General features: G+C 36.2%; 1 protein-coding gene across 5 annotated transcripts in view; it reads left to right on the top strand.

The window, feature by feature from the left end:
* The window catches only part of VLDLR (very low density lipoprotein receptor), a 74,006-nt gene extending 58,009 nt beyond the window's left edge, over positions 1–15,997 (top strand). For all 5 annotated transcript variants that reach the window (XM_056806215.1, XM_056806217.1, XM_007498594.3 and 2 more), the window contains 12 exons: positions 181–303; positions 1,018–1,137; positions 1,245–1,370; positions 2,132–2,303; positions 3,167–3,391; positions 4,702–4,820; positions 5,377–5,516; positions 6,008–6,149; positions 6,676–6,822; positions 8,977–9,057; positions 9,459–9,628; positions 10,203–15,997. In XM_056806215.1, the coding sequence (XP_056662193.1) occupies positions 181–303; positions 1,018–1,137; positions 1,245–1,370; positions 2,132–2,303; positions 3,167–3,391; positions 4,702–4,820; positions 5,377–5,516; positions 6,008–6,149; positions 6,676–6,822; positions 8,977–9,057; positions 9,459–9,628; positions 10,203–10,238 (1,601 nt within the window). In that variant the 3' untranslated portion in view covers positions 10,239–15,997. The remainder of the gene's footprint in view (positions 1–180; positions 304–1,017; positions 1,138–1,244; positions 1,371–2,131; positions 2,304–3,166; positions 3,392–4,701; positions 4,821–5,376; positions 5,517–6,007; positions 6,150–6,675; positions 6,823–8,976; positions 9,058–9,458; positions 9,629–10,202) is intronic.
* The last annotated feature ends 2,091 nt before the right edge of the window (positions 15,998–18,088 follow it).

The following is an 18,088-nucleotide window of genomic DNA, read 5'->3' as shown; positions in this document are numbered from 1 at the left end:
TACTATGTATTGGTTCCAAGGCAGAAGAGTGGCAGGGGTTTAATGGGGGTCACATAGCTAGGAAATACCCAAGATCTCCCATCTCTGGGCCTGACTCAATCCACTGAGCCACCTATCTGCCCCCCAATGTGGGCCTTTTTGATGGGTATTCTCTTTCATCTTTTTCTGGACCATATGTAGCTAATCAGTGTTCTGGACCTGGAAAATTCAAGTGCAGAAGTGGAGAATGCATAGACATTAGCAAAGTGTGCAACCAGCAACAAGACTGCAAGGACTGGAGTGATGAACCCCTGAAGGACTGTAGTAAGTGAAAATGGTTAAATAACTAGATTAAAGTGCAGAGAAACTTGAAAGCTGATTAGCTTTGATGTAGCAAGTTTTCCTGAAATATCTCAGGGGGAACCTATAACAATTTACTTTTATTGCTGCTGTTTGAATCCTACTTTCCCAAGTGAGAAATACCACTTATGAATGAACTAAGTTTTGGGTGAATTCTTGGTTATGTTTGCCAACAGCTAGTTTTCATGTAAAGCAAGGCTTTTCAAATTCCTAGTTTCTTTCATTTTCCTCCCATCCTTCCTCTGCTAGAAATGCCTCTTGATGGCCTTTAATATCTGTACTGTGCCTAATGACACAAAATCTTTCATTAAAGAAAAATATATTCCTATAAAATAAGATGTCATTGTATGGGCAATTCACAGGGAGAAGTGAAAATTTCTCTCCTTCCCAATACCTATATCATTTGTGCTTGTAGCACTTTTACATTCTGACATGTTTATATTCTAACATCTTTAGCCACATCCATAGTAAACTTAGCTTTTAAAATATTCTTGCCCTTAAGGTGCTTAAAATCTCAAATGACTCTCTTGGAACAGTCACTTAAGTACTTACATGAAGAAATTGAGACTAATCATTAGGAAAAATCTGTTTTTTAAAATAATTGCCTAGACTAGTGGTTAACTGAACAACAACAAAAAGTTATGGCTCAGATTCTTGTTTGTTTGTTTTTCTCTCCAGATGTAAATGAGTGTTTGGTTAACAACGGTGGATGTTCCCACATCTGCAAAGATCTAATTATAGGTTATGAATGTGACTGCGCTGCTGGATTTGAACTGATAGATAGGAAGACATGTGGTGGTAAGATTCCAAAAATCTATTTTTACAAGGGGTTTGAAAGGGCAAAAGACAAGGTATGATTAGTAAGGAGTAGGAACAGCAAGACTAATTCTAAATTTCCCTCCTAGATATTGATGAATGCCAAAATCCTGGAATCTGCAGTCAAATTTGTATCAACTTAAAAGGCGGTTACAAGTGTGAATGTAGTCGTGGCTATCAAATGGATCTTGCCACTGGAGTGTGCAAGGCAGTAGGTAAATGAAACTCAAAGTAGTGTTTTAATATAGATTACCTTTGTAAGCAAGTGCTTACAAAAGGTACAATTAGCATACACTAAATCTTAGCTTGACATTTTGCTCTGACTGCAATCTTATTTAAAAGCAATAAGTTAGTGGCATTAAATGGGGCATCATATACTAAGGTTCCTCTATAAAAAAGGCATAATATTTCCATTGTGGCATGGAGGGGGACCCTGTATTCTTCCATGCTATGCCAGTAAAGTATAAACTTCTTCATATTCCACTAACCTGGAAAGGTTTAGAGAATGATCCTAGAATGCAGAAAACAACAACGATGACAAAATGGAGAATCTCCTTATCAGTAAGATAGAAAATATGTTTGTTTAGTTTTTTTGAACATGGGAACTCATGAAAATGTTCCCATCAGATACTAATATGGTGGGTTGTTTCCAAGAAGTCTTAACAGCCATTCCTCTTTCAGGTATCTTTTTGCTTTTGTTGATGAGTTTTGATTCAGTTAGTCTCTTTGGTTGCTAATCAAAGGAAAAATTAAAAGTTCACTGTTCACAAGTTTTGACTAGTTGACATTCTTTCCTACTCAAATGGAATAGCAAAACCATAAGTGCTTGACTTCTTAAAATAAGTGCTTGGAACCTGAAGACTGGACTCTGAAGTAAAAGGCGGTACTTACAAGTCTTCAATTGTATTTTGGCATAGTATTGCCCTGTGGGAAAAAATTCTTATAGTAAGTCTAAAGACTAATTTTCTGCTTTCAGGAAAGGAACCAAGCTTAATCTTCACTAATCGAAGGGACATCAGAAAAATTGGTCTGGAAAGGAAAGAATACATTCAACTTGTAGAGCAACTAAGAAATACCATAGCACTAGATGCTGACATAGCTGCCCAGAAGTTATTTTGGGCTGATCTAAGCCAAAAAGCAATCTTCAGGTAACTCTCCCTGTGGGTCGTTTGGCCATATTGGAATAACTGGGTTGTTCTATCACTGTTGCGATTATTGGTAAGATAACTCCAAGTAAAAATATTGGTTTCAAAACTTTATAGCATTGATATGATGTTGTGTGATGTATGATCACAAACTTGGCTCCAATTCTGGTTGAAAAAAAATAGAATCAGGGAAGCAAAAGCATTTTAAATGACTGATAAGCATGAGTGTAATGGGACTAGCTCAGACTGGTTTGTGAGAACCAATGGTAAAGTTTTCCTTGTTAGCATTTATACCACAGAAAAGGGCAAACACTATGTCAGAGTTTGACATATTGTTTGTTGATGGTCCAGATTTACGAAAGTTATAGAGAAAATATGAATGATGTAGATTACACTTAGGAGTGTGTGCATGCATATTTCTTCCCTGGGGAAAGTCAGTTTTTTTGATATTTACTAGCACACCACGGCCAATAAGGATCAAAATACCAAACCAAAATATTCTTTACCCTCACTAACAACTGAATATTTAGCCACTCTACAATTTTATAGTGATAAGAGTGCTACAATTCCTTTTATTTATGGCATAAAGTTTTCCCAATAATCCCTTTTCAGCCATTATCTGAAACTGCATCATAAAATTTGATTCAAACTCTTACTATTGGAAGTCAAAAATGGCTTGTCAATGAACTAGTATTAGCTTCTAGCAACAGATGTCCTGATGCCAAAATCAGAACTACACTGTAATCTAGTCAAATTCAGGCAAAGATCTGTTAATACCACCTACTATCATATGAAGCTTTTAACAATCTGAAGGCATAAGTGTCTTGTCAAATTTTCAAATCTCATGTGACCCTGTTCTGTTGCAGTGCCCCAATTGATGCTCGTGACAAAGTTGGTAGACATGTTAAAATGATCGACAATGTCTATAATCCTGCAGCCATTGCTGTTGACTGGGTCTACAAGAATATCTACTGGACCGATGTGGCTTCCAAGACTATTTCAGTGGCTACTTTAGATGGAACCAAGAGGAAGATCCTATTCAATTCCGATTTGCGAGAGCCTGCCTCCATAGCTGTGGACCCATTGTCTGGGTTAGTTTCTAGGCATCTTTGTCAAAATACCTGGAGGTTACAGTATCAAAGTAAAATATAGTAACAACCAGAAATTTCATGATTCTTCTATCAATGGGCCCATATAATTAGTTCCCAGTGAGTTTAACAGTTGATAAATTAATGTTGGTTAGAAATGTGCTGTGACAATGGGCTCACATTTGCTATATAACAAAGCTGAGTTGTTGCTATTAATTATTACTAAATGGTTTACTTCAGGTACTCATCAACAACTTAGTTTTTAAAACTATAACTTAAGCCATATGTTAACTCTTTTTTCCCCCATTAAAGATGTTAAAGGTGTCTCCTACTTATTCCCAGCAACTTAAGTTCATCTATAATTTCCCCATTTAAACACCACATGCTTCATAATTCAGCTTCTTGAAAGCACGGATTTTATCCCAAGAGTGTGTGTGTGTGTGTGTGTATATATATATATATATATATATATATATATATATATATATATATATAATAAGTAGAAAATAACTGATTTATCATGACTGTTAATGATCTGATCTTGCCTCATATGTAAACTGAAAATACCAGCATAAGTCTTGTCATAATAGGATAATGTAAACTCTTAAGATAATTTCTCATAGAAGTTTTAGGAATTGGCATTTAGTAGCATTAATAGTGTAGACCTTTCAATTTAAAGAGTTCTTAGAGTTAGGACTCCTTCTCTTTAGGCATAATATACTCATCCTTGTGGATATAAATTGCAAACTATATAATTTTTCCCCTTCCCATAGATCAACTTCTGACTACAGAAAGAAACAGGGAGCCAAAGAAATTATTTTCTCAATGGTCATATAGCTGAAGACATCTTAACTCAGATTTTTTTCCCTTTAAATGAACAATCATTTATGAAAAAAAGATTACATAGTATTTAAGTGTTTTTTAAGGGGATACATGCTCTGAAAAAGTACATTTATATATAATGTAATGATGTAACCCATTAGGGTTAGAAATAAGGGATAAATACATCTATCCCTTAATATAATTAATACTAATATAACTCTTAACATAATATCTAGCTAGTTATTGTTAATCATTTATAATTTTTAAAAACCTCTTTTATATTTCATTATGGCTTAAGTGCCCAGATTTATAATGCAAATTGCCTCTAATGATATTAGGAAAATAGAGAATTATTCACTGAAATTAGCCAACTTTTCAAGAATTTATTTAACTTATACTATGTGACTCTCTTAGGTACTGCTTTACAGGGTTGGTACCATAATTTCTGCTTATTAAATCAGTGATGCTTATGGTCAATGTTTTCTTTACAGCTTTGTTTACTGGTCAGACTGGGGAGAACCAGCTAAAATAGAAAAAGCAGGAATGAATGGATTTGACAGACGGCCACTGGTGACCATAGACATTCAATGGCCTAATGGAATTACACTTGGTATGACTCTTGGTTTTTGTCTAATGTTTTGATTCAAGGTACTAAAACTAAAGTATTGCACATCAAAACAGATCTGTCCATATAAAGATGTGTTTTGTTTTGTTTTTTACCAAATCTTGACTTGAATTAAAACTTTCAAGTTAAGTGAAAAAAAATTGACCAGAGAAGAATCACACCAATTATACTGGTATTCTGCTAGGTTTTGGGGAGAAGGGGGGGTTACACTGTTAGTATGAATGTAAATCCTTTGTATCCCTTTATCCATCCTAGATTTTTGAATGAAAATTAGCAATTCTGGAAATCACAGAATAATTGTCATAGTATGTTGGTACTCTACTGTCCAAGTACAAATGGCAAAATATACTATTTCAATTAACAGTATTTTTTTGGTGTTTTCTTCAAAATTATAAAAAGAGTCATAGAAGAAACCATTTAGATATGAAAAAACTTCAATGAACATCCTTTGTTTTGAGTTACATTAAAGCACCACAGGTACTCTAGACTCATCTTATGTTGAATGCATTAGCTAATAATGTAACTTGTTTTTCCTACCCAGATCTTGTAAAAAGCCGTCTCTATTGGCTCGATTCTAAACTACACATGCTGTCCAGTGTGGATTTGAATGGTCAAGATCGTAGAATAGTACTCAAGTCTCTTGAGTTCCTAGCTCATCCTCTTGCTGTCACGATATTCGAGGTAGGATTAAAAATATTTCACCTCTTGACTCAAGGGTATTGATTCAAAAGTTCTTACTGGTTTTGATTTTTTTTCTCTATTTTAAATGATGTGGAAGACAAAGGAGCATGGTTTCTTGGATTTAAGACTTTTTTCTTCTTGAGTTCTTTGAAATCCTAGCTTGAGAGTCAACTGTAATTCAAATACATATTAATCTTCAAAAAATGTGCTATTCTTATCTAATCTCTATCAAAATTGAACCAAGCATACTATATGCCTAAAGAATTACAGGATTTTAGTTTTCATTTAAGAAGAGTCATTTCTTTAATTAGCTATTTCAGTAGTACAAACTTACTACAGCATGGTGTAGAAAATATTATTTCTTCTATAGTTCTACTTCTGTGAAAACCTTAGGTTAATTCTGACCATGAATAAGGTCCCCAAACTCTGGAAATTGTAATTATTCTAGGCAACAACTCCAACAATACTAATTTTTAAAAATACTATTCTAGGACCGTGTCTATTGGATAGATGGTGAGAATGAAGCAGTATATGGTGCCAACAAATTCACAGGATCAGAATTGGCTACTCTGGTTAACAACCTCAATGATGCTCAAGATATAATTGTATACCATGAACTTGTACAACCAGCAGGTAATCCCTAGATTATTAATGTCTTTGTAAAATCTGTATCAGATTATTTATATCAGGGAGAGGGATGGAGTAGAGGGAAGGGAGTGAATGAGAGAGTGTGGGAATGAGGGAGTGAATTTGGAACTCAGATTTTTTAATGAATGTTAAACTGTTTTTTACATGTAATTGGAGGAAAATAAAACATTTAAAAAATAGATAGATAATATATTTTGATGGCCACCATACAATCAATCTTAGGATAATCTTATACTTTGGGCAAGCCAGAAGCTTTTCTTCTAATTTTATTGACATCCAAATATACTTTCTATGCAATCTGCCTCTACTGTATTGCCTTTGTGCCACACAAAAATCAATGTTCTGATTAGTCTGAAACAGTTTTTCCAAGAAGTACACTTAATAGTATGGTAATGTTAGGGTGTGACTCAAATGAATGTAACCATTTGAATGGAAGATGGAGATTCAAAAATTAAACTGGAAAAACCCATAGAGATAACAACTTTAAAAGGATTACCTTATATTCCAATAGGTAAAAACTGGTGTGAAGAAGACACTGAAAATGGAGGCTGTGACTACCTATGTCTACCAGCACCGCAGATCAATGATCATTCTCCAAAATATGCCTGTTCCTGTCCCAATGGGTATAATCTGGAAGGTGATGGCAGGGCATGTAGAAGTGAGTTTTCCTTTATTTGAAAATTATTGTCCCTGTTCAAGTGAATACTTGGCATGACTGTCCTATCACTCATTCCCACCCATCCCCACTCCCCCCCAAAAAACTTCAAAACAAAAATAAAAAGCTTCACATAATATTCAGGTTTTTAAGGAATTTGCTAGGCTATAGGTAAAATAAAACCCAAGCTCATTAAAGAAGTACACAATATTTAAGAGGCTTTGTCTTTACATAGGACCCAGTCTATCTCATAAATAATAACTAACTAAATAATAAATAAGGTTCAAGTGAGAACATAAAGGACTTTGCAAACCATAAAAGTCCTATATAAATATCAATTAGGATCTATTAGGGGAGTGTGGCTTTGCAATCCAAGCCTGCCTTCGATACCCAACTTTCTTTAAATTCACCATTTTAGCAAATAATAACTGTTTCTTTTCTAACCTATAGATTTCTTAAAAAAGAGCTAAGGATATATGATTTAAGAAAGAAGGAACTGGCCTTGTCCTGATCCACCTAAAGTCTTAACAGCTTTATTTCTATTTCAATAAATGACCTTATCTCACATGAAGTTCTCAAGTCAGCTCAGATTTCAAATGTACTATTGTCAAAGAAATGGTACAGTATTAAGATGACCATTTTACTACTTAAACAAAGACCTGGTAGTATGTTCTGACTTATGCCTGAATCATTCCAAAGACTGATAAGCTCACCTGGAAACATTATTTAACTCTTCATTTTTCAAAGGGTTCCTTATGACCTAGTCAAGGTGTGATGCCTCTTGGCCAAGAAATAGAATCAAAGAGTACAGAACCAAATTTTTGTAAGATATAAATTGTGATTGTCATGAGGATCTTTGAATAAAAAATGTGGCCCTCTATAATCATATTTAATTTAATGACAGACAAATTCCTGGCAGTTCTAAACAGTCTAAAATTACCCAAGAAAAGTCTTCTTGAATTTGTCTGATACCAGACTTTCCTCTTAGTGAAGCATTCTATATGCCTTACACTTTGGCCTTATTAAATAGTCTATATCAAGTCCCTTTTAAACAGGCAATGACTAGATGTTATTGTGTGACTTGGACTATGGTGACCTTCTCTTCCAGAAGTAAACTTCTTCAACTTCATGCAAAAAAAAGTGGAAAATTAATCTGCTTGTATTGCTTGCCTAACATTGAATCTTCTTACGACCTGAGTTAATCAGGTTCTTGATCTAAAATGACCCTGAAGAACTATGAATTAGAATGAGTCCAAAGTTCTCCAATGCAACACAAATCAGCAAATAGTAGACTGATTCTTGGAAGTGTTGGGCTGAATAATTCAAAATGATCCTAATTCTAAAATAAATAGAATAATTTATGAAAAATGCCTTTTTCTCACCATTCTTCCTTTATAAGGGCACTGAGAAATTACTGTTGTGTGGTAGTTAAAAAAAACACCTCTCTTCTATGTTAGTGACTATTAATCTTTGCAGGAAGCCTATCTATAAAATGTATAAAAATTTTCGTTTAAATGGTGCTTGAAAAATATTTACTAAAAACTCATGTGCAAAGGCATAAAGGTTAAAGATTTTTTCCCTGCTTTAAAGTCCTTTGAAAAGCCTTTAAGAATCCTGAAGAAAATCTAGGTAACTCAGTGGATGGGAGAGCCAGGTCTAGAGATGGGAGGTCCTAGGTTCAAAGCTGACCTCAGATGCTTCCTATCTATGGGACCTTGGCCAAATCACTTAACCTCCATTGCCTAGCCCTTACTGCTCTTCTGCCTTGGAATCTATACATAGTATCAATTCTAGGACCAAAGGTGAGAATTTAAAGAGAAAAGGAAAAAATCCCTAGTCTAAAGCAATGTGTATATTACATGATACCTTTAGATTAGAAGCTCTTTGAGGTCAAGGACTATCTTTGCCCTCTCTCTACATCTCCAGTACAGAGCACAGTGCCTGGCACATAAGAGGTGCTAAATAAATATTTATTGGCTGATACCTGGGATGCTAAAGTTTTAATACTTCCTCTATATAACAAATAACCATAGTCACAGTTATCTCCATTGTCTTAATTCTCAAATCAGTCTCTGAATTACCTTCAGTTTAGGTCACTAAAGTCTCAGATCATCTGAATGGATATAGCAGCATCTTAGATGTTATTTCCTTTTGTAGGAATCAATGTGACTACTGCAATATCGGGAGTAAATGTTTCTCTAGGAGGAACTTCAGCTGCCTGGGCCATCCTTCCTGTCTGTAAGTAACCCAACCAGCAACTTCCGTGCAAATTAGACCTCTTCACAATAGTTCTACAGCGAGTCCTTCCTTCTGCCCTGGAAGTGCCACTGAACTGATTTCTATAACTTGTCCGTTTGCCTCTGTGATCTAATGTCACTTTAAATAAATGGACATGTATGTACAAAGCACATCGTAAGCCCAACTAGCCACTTTTCCATAAACTCCTACTCCTTCACTAACACAAAACACATACCTTGACGGTCTTCAAGTGACAAAGAGTATTGAATTAAAGATTTCATATATGCATGCATGCATGTTTGCGTGTAGCTTAGGACAGTGTCTAGCGCATAGTAGGTGTTATATTCATGCACATTTCCTTCCCCTACTATGGATTTACTAAACTACCATTGGGTTTCTAGTGCTCTTGGCTATGGCTGCTGCTGCTGGTTACTTTATGTGGAGGAATTGGCAACACAAGAACATGAAAAGCATGAACTTCGACAATCCTGTCTACTTAAAAACCACTGAAGAAGATCTCACGATAGATATTGGAAGACATAGTACTTCTGTCGGACATACTTATCCAGCAGTAAGTAGATCTGAAGCTGTTTCTAAAATGTGCTTCTTCCTCCTCTGCCTCCCTCTGTACCCACACGTGTGTAGAACAATGCTCTCTCAATGTTCCTGGTAAGGAACAATGGGGAGAACAAGTCAGATTTTGCAAGCACTCCATATGAATTCATGCATGTGTGTAGTCATCATTCATTGTGGTCAATCTGGGCCATCCTTCACCTACACAGAGGAGATTGTGGACTTTCACAGCTCTTTCTGGGGAGTTAGCATGACATTCCGAATTACCATACACTGTTCTATGACTAGTCAATCACCATGTAGGGAGCAAAGAGTTGGCAGTAGTTTGACTAGGTTTTTATTGCACTTTCTATCAGAAACTACAGTTAAATTGTTATTTTGTGGTGATGCTTAGAATTAGCCTGAGGGTGACCCACACTACCTTTAAACGCTGGCTACTTTCTTCTGTTCCTTCTCTGCTTTATTTTTCATTGGGAGAAAGGGAGAAAAAGTTTTTCACAAACAAATGCCAAATGTAATTTATAGGCTTACGGAAATATCTAATAAGTAACCTTTTTTTCCTTTTCTTTCAGATATCAGTTGTAAGCACAGATGATGACTTAGCTTGAATGCTTGGACAAGAGAAAACCCTTTCAATCTACGCTAAATCCTAAACCTATTTTTTTGGGATGGTAACCAAACCAGTGGCTGAAAAACAGTTCTCTTCCTACCATCTGGAAGAACACGATCATATTATCTGTGTGGAACAAGCTGTGTACTCGACTTTTTTATACTCCACGTTTTTGTAAATATTCTTGTCCACAGTTTAGTTCAGCTCTGGATGTGGTTACCAAATATCTGTAACCCTTGACTTTTTTAGACAGTATTGCCACCAATGGCCAAATATGCACTTTCCATAGAAAGCCATATTCCAGCAATGAAACTTGTGCTATATAGTATACAACCTGTACATAACTTGTATAGGCCATCTGTAAATATCCCGAAGAACAATCACTATTCTTAAGCACTTTGAAAATATTTCTATGTAAATTATTGTAAACGTTTTTTTCAATGGTTGGGGCAATGGCAATAGGAGAAAACGGGTTACTAAGATGAAATTGCCAAAAAAATTTGTAAACTAATTTTGTACGTGCGAGTGAAATCTTTGTCACCTCCATGGAGGCTTGCAGAGGGTGAGTGTTCAGCAAACCACTGTACAATTTTTTTCCAAGTGCTAAAAATTAAACCAAGCAGCTTAACAATGGCTTGTGCCTATTCCTATAGGGTGGGAATGCCACCTCAAGTGGCATTACTTGGGCTTAGTCTATTTGGCAAAGCATAAACAAAGCTTTAAGGTTTAGTTACTATGAGATGCAGTCGTCTATAGACTTAATGTCTACCTTGGACTGAATCCCACAAGCTTAATATCTTTTTTTTTTAATCTTGGGACTAGGGGTGGGGAGAGAAATAGAATTTAGACCCACCAAATCCTTCTTGGAAGTAATTTTGGCCCATTTACATTCCAGGACCAGGGAATTTGGCTCTTGAGTTTACTTATGGTACCAAAAAGTGGGTTCTTTATACTATCAGCAAATAGTTTTTGTTAGCATTCTTTCTGGAGAATGTTCCTTCTTCAGTCCATTTTTCATTAGTGATACCTATTCAAGACTGTGCTTATTTCCTAGCAATGCTTACATTTCCCACATGCTTGAAAACTCCAGGAGTCAAAATGAATATATTTTGTATTGGGGTTGGGAACTACTTCATCCACCAGGCAAGAATTACAGAGGTTACTTGACCAAGTTGGGCAAAGTGAGCATAGTCTGCTTTTCTGAAGGTTTTAGAAGAAGGATTTCATTTTGTCAGTGGCTAATTAGGGAGCTACTCCTGAGAAGGATGCAGTAGATAGAGAGGGCTTTCTCAAAGACTCAAAAATGTGGTTGGGAGAAACAAGGGCAGCAGAAGGAAGGTAAAAGTCCGTTCTATAGGTCATGAATGACAAGCAGTGAGAAGTTGCTTGAATTGGCAATCTGAAATCTCCTGTCTTATTTGCCCATATGATCTGCCTTTCCTTAAGAGGCTAAGTTTTAAGTATACAATTAGTTTTGCATGGAATCCATGCATAGATTGTATCCATGTGAGTAGAGGACTCTTTTTAGAGCCATGATATAGTAAAGATGTTGGACCAGAGATATAGGTATGACATAGAGTCTACAGTGGGTGTTTCTTAAATGGATGGTCAATGTATATGATATTGGAGAAATGCAGAATAAGCTAAAAACCAAGAAAAGATCAGATCTTGGAAGTCCAGGGTAGAGAAGGATCCATGTAAAAAGTATTAGCTTTTCTTCATAGAGCAAGGTAGAGTAGAGAAACACCTCTTTGATGCTTCTAAGCCTTTATTGATTTGATTATGTAACTCTAATTTTAGAAAAATAGAAATGAAAACATTGGAAAACTTGTCAAATGTGTAAGCATATAAGATATAATAACTAAACAGTCTGAAGCTGTTTAAGGGTCATGACTTAAGAATGCATAAATACTGAGAAGAAAATAAAGAATTAGGTTTAGTCCCATTTCAAATTCTTGCCTTTATATAAAGTAACCAAGATTCCCATTAATGTCTTGGCTTTAAGGTAGGGTACTTATATAATCATTTGCTTATCATGAGCTAGAACTAAAAATGACAAATTATTTGTTAAAATTGGACATTTTCTAACTTCCCAAAAGGATTAAGAATAAATGAATTTTTGCAACTATGGGCATGACTGAATAAGAAATTTATTTTAAAATATAGCTGATTTGGTGTTGTTGAAGGCTATCCTTTTATCTATTACAATCCACTAATATACCTCATTTGTTAACAGATTATAAAAGAATAAGTGGAGTAAATTATTCTTTCTGCCTCTCTAATGAGAAAGATTGGCACTGGACAACTAACTCCAAACTATATATTATATTCATATCAAGTTCCTTCTCAAACTTTGGGCTACTTTTAAATCATTGAGGTGGCCATGTTTCTGGTATTGCTTGGGGTTTTGTTTGCTAGTTGTACCTCATAGCTGAAAAGGTAGGTAAACTAGGTCTTGGTGCTGGCATATATATTTTAAAATTTTAAAATAAAAGGGAGAGGAATGTTTTACAGAGTCTTCCAGATGTTTCATGTTGATCCTTTGTTGGCATATACCACAAAAGGTAATGCAAGTGAACATCGGCACTAATCCAAATCAATGTATATTTAGATTGTTGCATTGTAAATTTATTTCAAGCCTTATCTAATACAATTAAAGACAAACCTTAAAATTATATCCACATATAAGTATAGCAGGAAGTGGGAAAGTGGTATAGAAATATCAAAAAAATAAAACTGAGTATAATTTATAACAATAAGTACCTTTCCAAGTTCTATGAAACTATTAAACACTACTAAAGCATTTTTTTCCTGACTGGAAATCTGTGTCTTGAATGAGAGCATATCACATGTCAAGTTATTTTATAATGCTCAAGTTCCCTTGGTCATTTAATTTCAGGCTTAAAATAATTAGCAAGAGCTGCTCATAATATATTGAGCAAATAAGTAAGAACTACCTGATCAAGGATCTAAGTTCCTTAATATCTTGTCTTTGTACTGGCTGAGGTTGGCAAACTATGGCCCTGTGGCTAAATCCAGCCCACTACTAAGAATGGCTTTTATATTTTTAAATATAATAAAAACTTTATTTAAAAAATTTGAAAACCATTTTTGGCCATGGGGCCATACAAAAACAAGGATGAGCTAGATTTGACTGCCCACTCTGCCTTACAGGATCAAATTGGGGGGCTTATGTTTTAAAGTTTATTCTAAACATTATTATTTTAGATCTCTTCTACCAGTTAATCTGGATTGTTCTGTGCTTAGACAATTTTAAAGCATTTACATGGCCATTCTTTACTAACTTCAGATATCAAATTATCATTCTAGGGTTATATGGAAAGCAATATGCAATTCTCTTGGGATATTTTTTCAATAAATATCAGAAACAGTAAATACTACAAACTAGTGAGCAAAAGAATGCCATAAAATATCTAAACATTAAAAACCAAAATGACTAGAAAAGAGAAGAAGGCAGAAGATGACTATAAACAACCTGAAGGAACATATAAATGATGCTCCCCAGGGTGTTAAAAGGCAGAAAAACAGGATTAACTTGAAAGTTGTCAATAAAACTCTGTATATTAACTTCATCTTATTCTGAAGCTAACATCAGCCTGAATATCTTACTGCAGCATTGAGGTGTCTCTCACACATAAAATGGAGGCAGAAGGAAATTTAGAGCAAACTGCATCATTCTGCTATGCAGGAAAAGCTTCCCCAGATTGCTTCAAATAAAGTCAGTGGTAGCTAACTGTCCCAACACTCATGCAACTGGGAAAAGATGAGAAGAGTTGATGCATCTTGGATCAACCTGACCAAATACAGTGAGAAAGAGGGACCAGTAAAATCTTTACAATGGCATCACTTCAGTGGTTAGTTGAGGTCTAGATCTTTCTCCCCTCAGGCTAATTGGTAGGGTGTGTATGTGTCAGTCTAGATCTTAGCTCCTGCAATTTTGGAGCCCACTCAGTAGGAAACAATGAAAGCTGAAATCAGAGCTAACCCAGAGTTCCTAACCGAAGCATGCATGCTATCTGGGTTGGCTTGCATTTCCTGTCTGTGGTGCCTGCTGAGGGCATAATGGCATCAAACACATTACCTCTCCCTGGTATCAAATTCTTCCTTTAGTGAGGTGATGTCTGATTTCTAAGTGCATTACACAAGCAGGACCTTTTTTAATCCAGTTTGAACGAGCCTTAAACTAGGGAGTCTGTAGTCCTGGGTTCTAATTTTTGCAACGTGACCTTGGGCAATTTATCTTGTTTCTTTGGTAAAGTGAGAATGTGATATCAATCTCAAAGGAAAACCCATTCTTTCTTTAGGATTTTGTTATAGAAGCTGAAAAATGGAGTTTGAGAGAATAAAGAATAGAGATGTATAAAAGCTACAACTAGGGAATGGCTAGAACAAATTAAACTGCTTTGACATATTTGCTTCCATTTTTCAAAACTCTTCGAAGTATTAAATAGGTACTCTCATGGGTAGAAGGGATCATGTTAAGGACAAAGGGTGCTGCTGGTGGGGACCACTAGCTAAGTATTTGATAGGACATTACAGAGGAAAAATCAGACTTCTTCATTCTTGCTAAATGTTGGCCTGAGCTGTTTATTCTGGTTGGCCATAGACAGCTTCCACTTAGTAGCACCTGAATAACCAAGATGTAAAGTACCTGTAGCCCAGGTTGGCTCTAAGATGCTTAACGTTGCCACAAATAAAAATAAGTTGTGAATGATTTAAGGTGATCGGTCCCAGAATAACTGTTGAACTCCACATTTTGTCTTTTTCTCTGGTGATATCAGTTGTGGATTTTATAATGCTTTGTTAGGATGCTTCACATGTAATGCCCAAGTAAGAGAATGCCTGTGTCCAGGTCTACTTCCAAACATGGCAGAGTTCCAAGACTATAACATGGGCCCTGACATGTCAGCTTTGATTTAACTCTTTGCTGAGCTAGCACTGTTTCACACCTGGAGGATGTTATTAGCTAGCTATTTGGGGGATTCTGTGTTGCATAAGCAGGTTATTCGATGAGCAATTTAAAAACCATTTCCCCAAAGGTGAATTTTGAGGGATGATTAGATGATCTCTAAGGTCCCATCCGGCTATAAAATTCTGTCTTGTATGTTTACTCATGCCTTTACCACAGGAATTGATCATAAAAATATTAACCATCTGGCATACAGGTCTGGGAGTTTGTGGGGGGACTGTACAGGAAAGCAATGATAGAGAACAGAGCCAAGCAGGAACTATTGTGTTCTGGTACGACAGATGTGATGATTCAGAGGCAACCTTGGATCTGCATATTCTTGTGTTGAAAGTCAGCCATGACATCTATGAATGTGTGCAACCTACACCTGCAGAAGAGAACTCATCTCCTGGGTCATGGTCTATCATAAACTTTAACCTTTTAGCCCGAGGGTCCTTAACCTCTTTTGTGTCATGGCCCCCTTTGTCAGTCTGGGGAAGCCTATAGATCATTTCTCAGAAGAATGCTTCAAAGTGTGTGAAATACATAGAATTACAAGGTGACCCATTATGTTGGAATACAGTTTTTAAAATAAAGTATTCATGGACCCCATGTTATCAACCCCCGCTTTTTGGAAACTGAACTCAGTCTAAGAAAACCACTGTCACACATTGGGATCTTTAGCCCACTTGGGAAATGAACAGTGCTGCTGATCTGTAGATAAGAGCTTTTAGCCTCTAACCCTTTTAATCACCCTTATGATTAAATAAAAATCTATTTTTCAAAAACCTTGTCATAAGCCTCTCCCTTTATTGCTGATTCTGAAGATAGGGCTGTAGAAATAGAAACGTTTCTACTTCACCCCCTTTTTCTTGGCTGAATCCTTCATTCATTGAATACTATTCAATCATCCACATCTAGAGAACAGCTAGAGCCAGGCTTTGCAATCCTGCCCAAAAGTTGAGATGAGGCTCCACCGAGACTATAAATTGGGGTACTGCATCCCTCTTTCCTGGTAATGGGGGTGTAATTTTAAGAGTCTCACAAAACTTCCTTTTGGGGAAGAAAACGCTTTTTAACCATAACAGCTTCATGTGACTTATTTGACTAAGCACAGGCTTTTCAGGAAGGCAGTACAAAACCCTTTTACAGTCACTAGGAATTATGGACACACTTTCTCCTTTTATCAGCTCTCAATCCAGAGGAATTCCTCTCTCTCCTGTCCCTCCTGCTTTTGCCACCATTCCCCATCACAACTTTCCACAACTTAATTAAAAGCTGCATTCTTTTTTTCTTCACTGAGTGTCCCTTGTTTGCTTTTCACTGTTACCCTGAGCAAGAATGTTCCATGACTAAGTACCCCAAGAGAACTAGAAAGGGACTGACAAAAGTTAAAGGGAAAAAGCTATTCTGAGTGGTGAAGACCTTTTTGGTGTCAAGATTCCCTTTGTCAGTCTGGTGAAGCATACTGACTCCCTCGAGGGAAGGTGTGAAGAATTCTCAAAAAGATGTCCAAAGCACTCCTTTATAGTCTTTGCCCCCCAAAGACTAGTCAACAAAGAGCTGAACCCGGTGTCAGAACAACCTGGATTTAAATATCACCTTTGAAACTGTGTGGCCTGGGCAAGTCATGATCTCTAAGCTTCAGTTTACTCATCTGTAAAATGGAGATGATAGCACCTTTTGAGAAGGTCCAATGAGAATTTTGTAAATGAGCTTTCCAGATTTTAAAATAACATGGGTGAACTGTTTAACATTTTGAAGGAAAGTGTGATAGCTTTTAATTTTGATCAGTATCCTTGCATTGTAAATACCCTTAGATTTAAGCCTTTGCAAACCTAAATAGTGAGAGGGTTAAGATGAATGGGGCATTTCATTTCCAGAGTATTTGGAGAAAAAAGAGAAAACAAAAAATGAAAAGCAATTCTATTGGACCACTGAGAATAGACTGGAGCTTGAGTTTCTCCCCTAGTTGCATGGTACAGCCTATATGACTGGGAGATTGACTAGTTTGTCTGTACAGATTGGGAATAAAAGGGAAGGAGAGTTAGACTAGATCAAGTGGGATATTCCAGCCCCAATAATGCCATGAGATGACCCTGAATTGCAATTCCCTTGCCTCCATTAAAGACCTTTCTTGTTGATAAATATATATGCCATTTTCTGTTTTACTTGACCATCATATGCACTCATGAGCTCTATACTATGGCTTAATTCTTTAGCTTGAAACCCTTTTAGTATCTTCACCTTTACCAGAAGTCCTGTAATTTCTTGAGTCGGGTTCAGATACAAAATGGGCCTTAATGATGATTATTTGAAGGGTCATGTTTCTCTTGACTACTGTTTTTCCCTCACCATGTCAGGAATCTTATATAATACTAGGCACATAGTAGGTATTTAATTATTTCCTATTGGTCACTCCATAAAAATGAATTTGAGACAGTTACTGCCTATCTCCCTGCTTCAAGTCTCTCCCCAGTGCAGTCCATCCTATCCTCAGCTGTCAAATTGGTCTTCCTAAAAGCATAGGTCAAACCATGTCACTCCCTGCCACCACTATCACTATCACTATCCAATAAACTCTAACGGCTCCTTATTAACTCTGGGATCAAATAAAATCCCCTTTGATTTTGTTTAAAACCTTTATAACCTGAACCCCTTCTCCCATTCCTATCTCCCTATACCTGCCTCCTCTCTACATATTCTGAAATGCAGTAAAACTAGCCTCCTTGCTATCTCATATAACATTCCATTCCCAGACTCCAGGAATTTTCAAAAACTATATGTTATGCTTCTTTCCTTCCTCTTAGTGCCTGTCTTCTGAAATTATTTCCAGTTGAACCTGTATATATTTTATTTACATTGAGTTGTTTATACTT

This window comes from Monodelphis domestica, chromosome 7 (assembly GCF_027887165.1).
Source record: "Monodelphis domestica isolate mMonDom1 chromosome 7, mMonDom1.pri, whole genome shotgun sequence".
Lineage (NCBI taxonomy): Eukaryota > Metazoa > Chordata > Mammalia > Didelphimorphia > Didelphidae > Monodelphis > Monodelphis domestica.
This window is presented reverse-complemented; position numbering and strand designations above follow the sequence as displayed.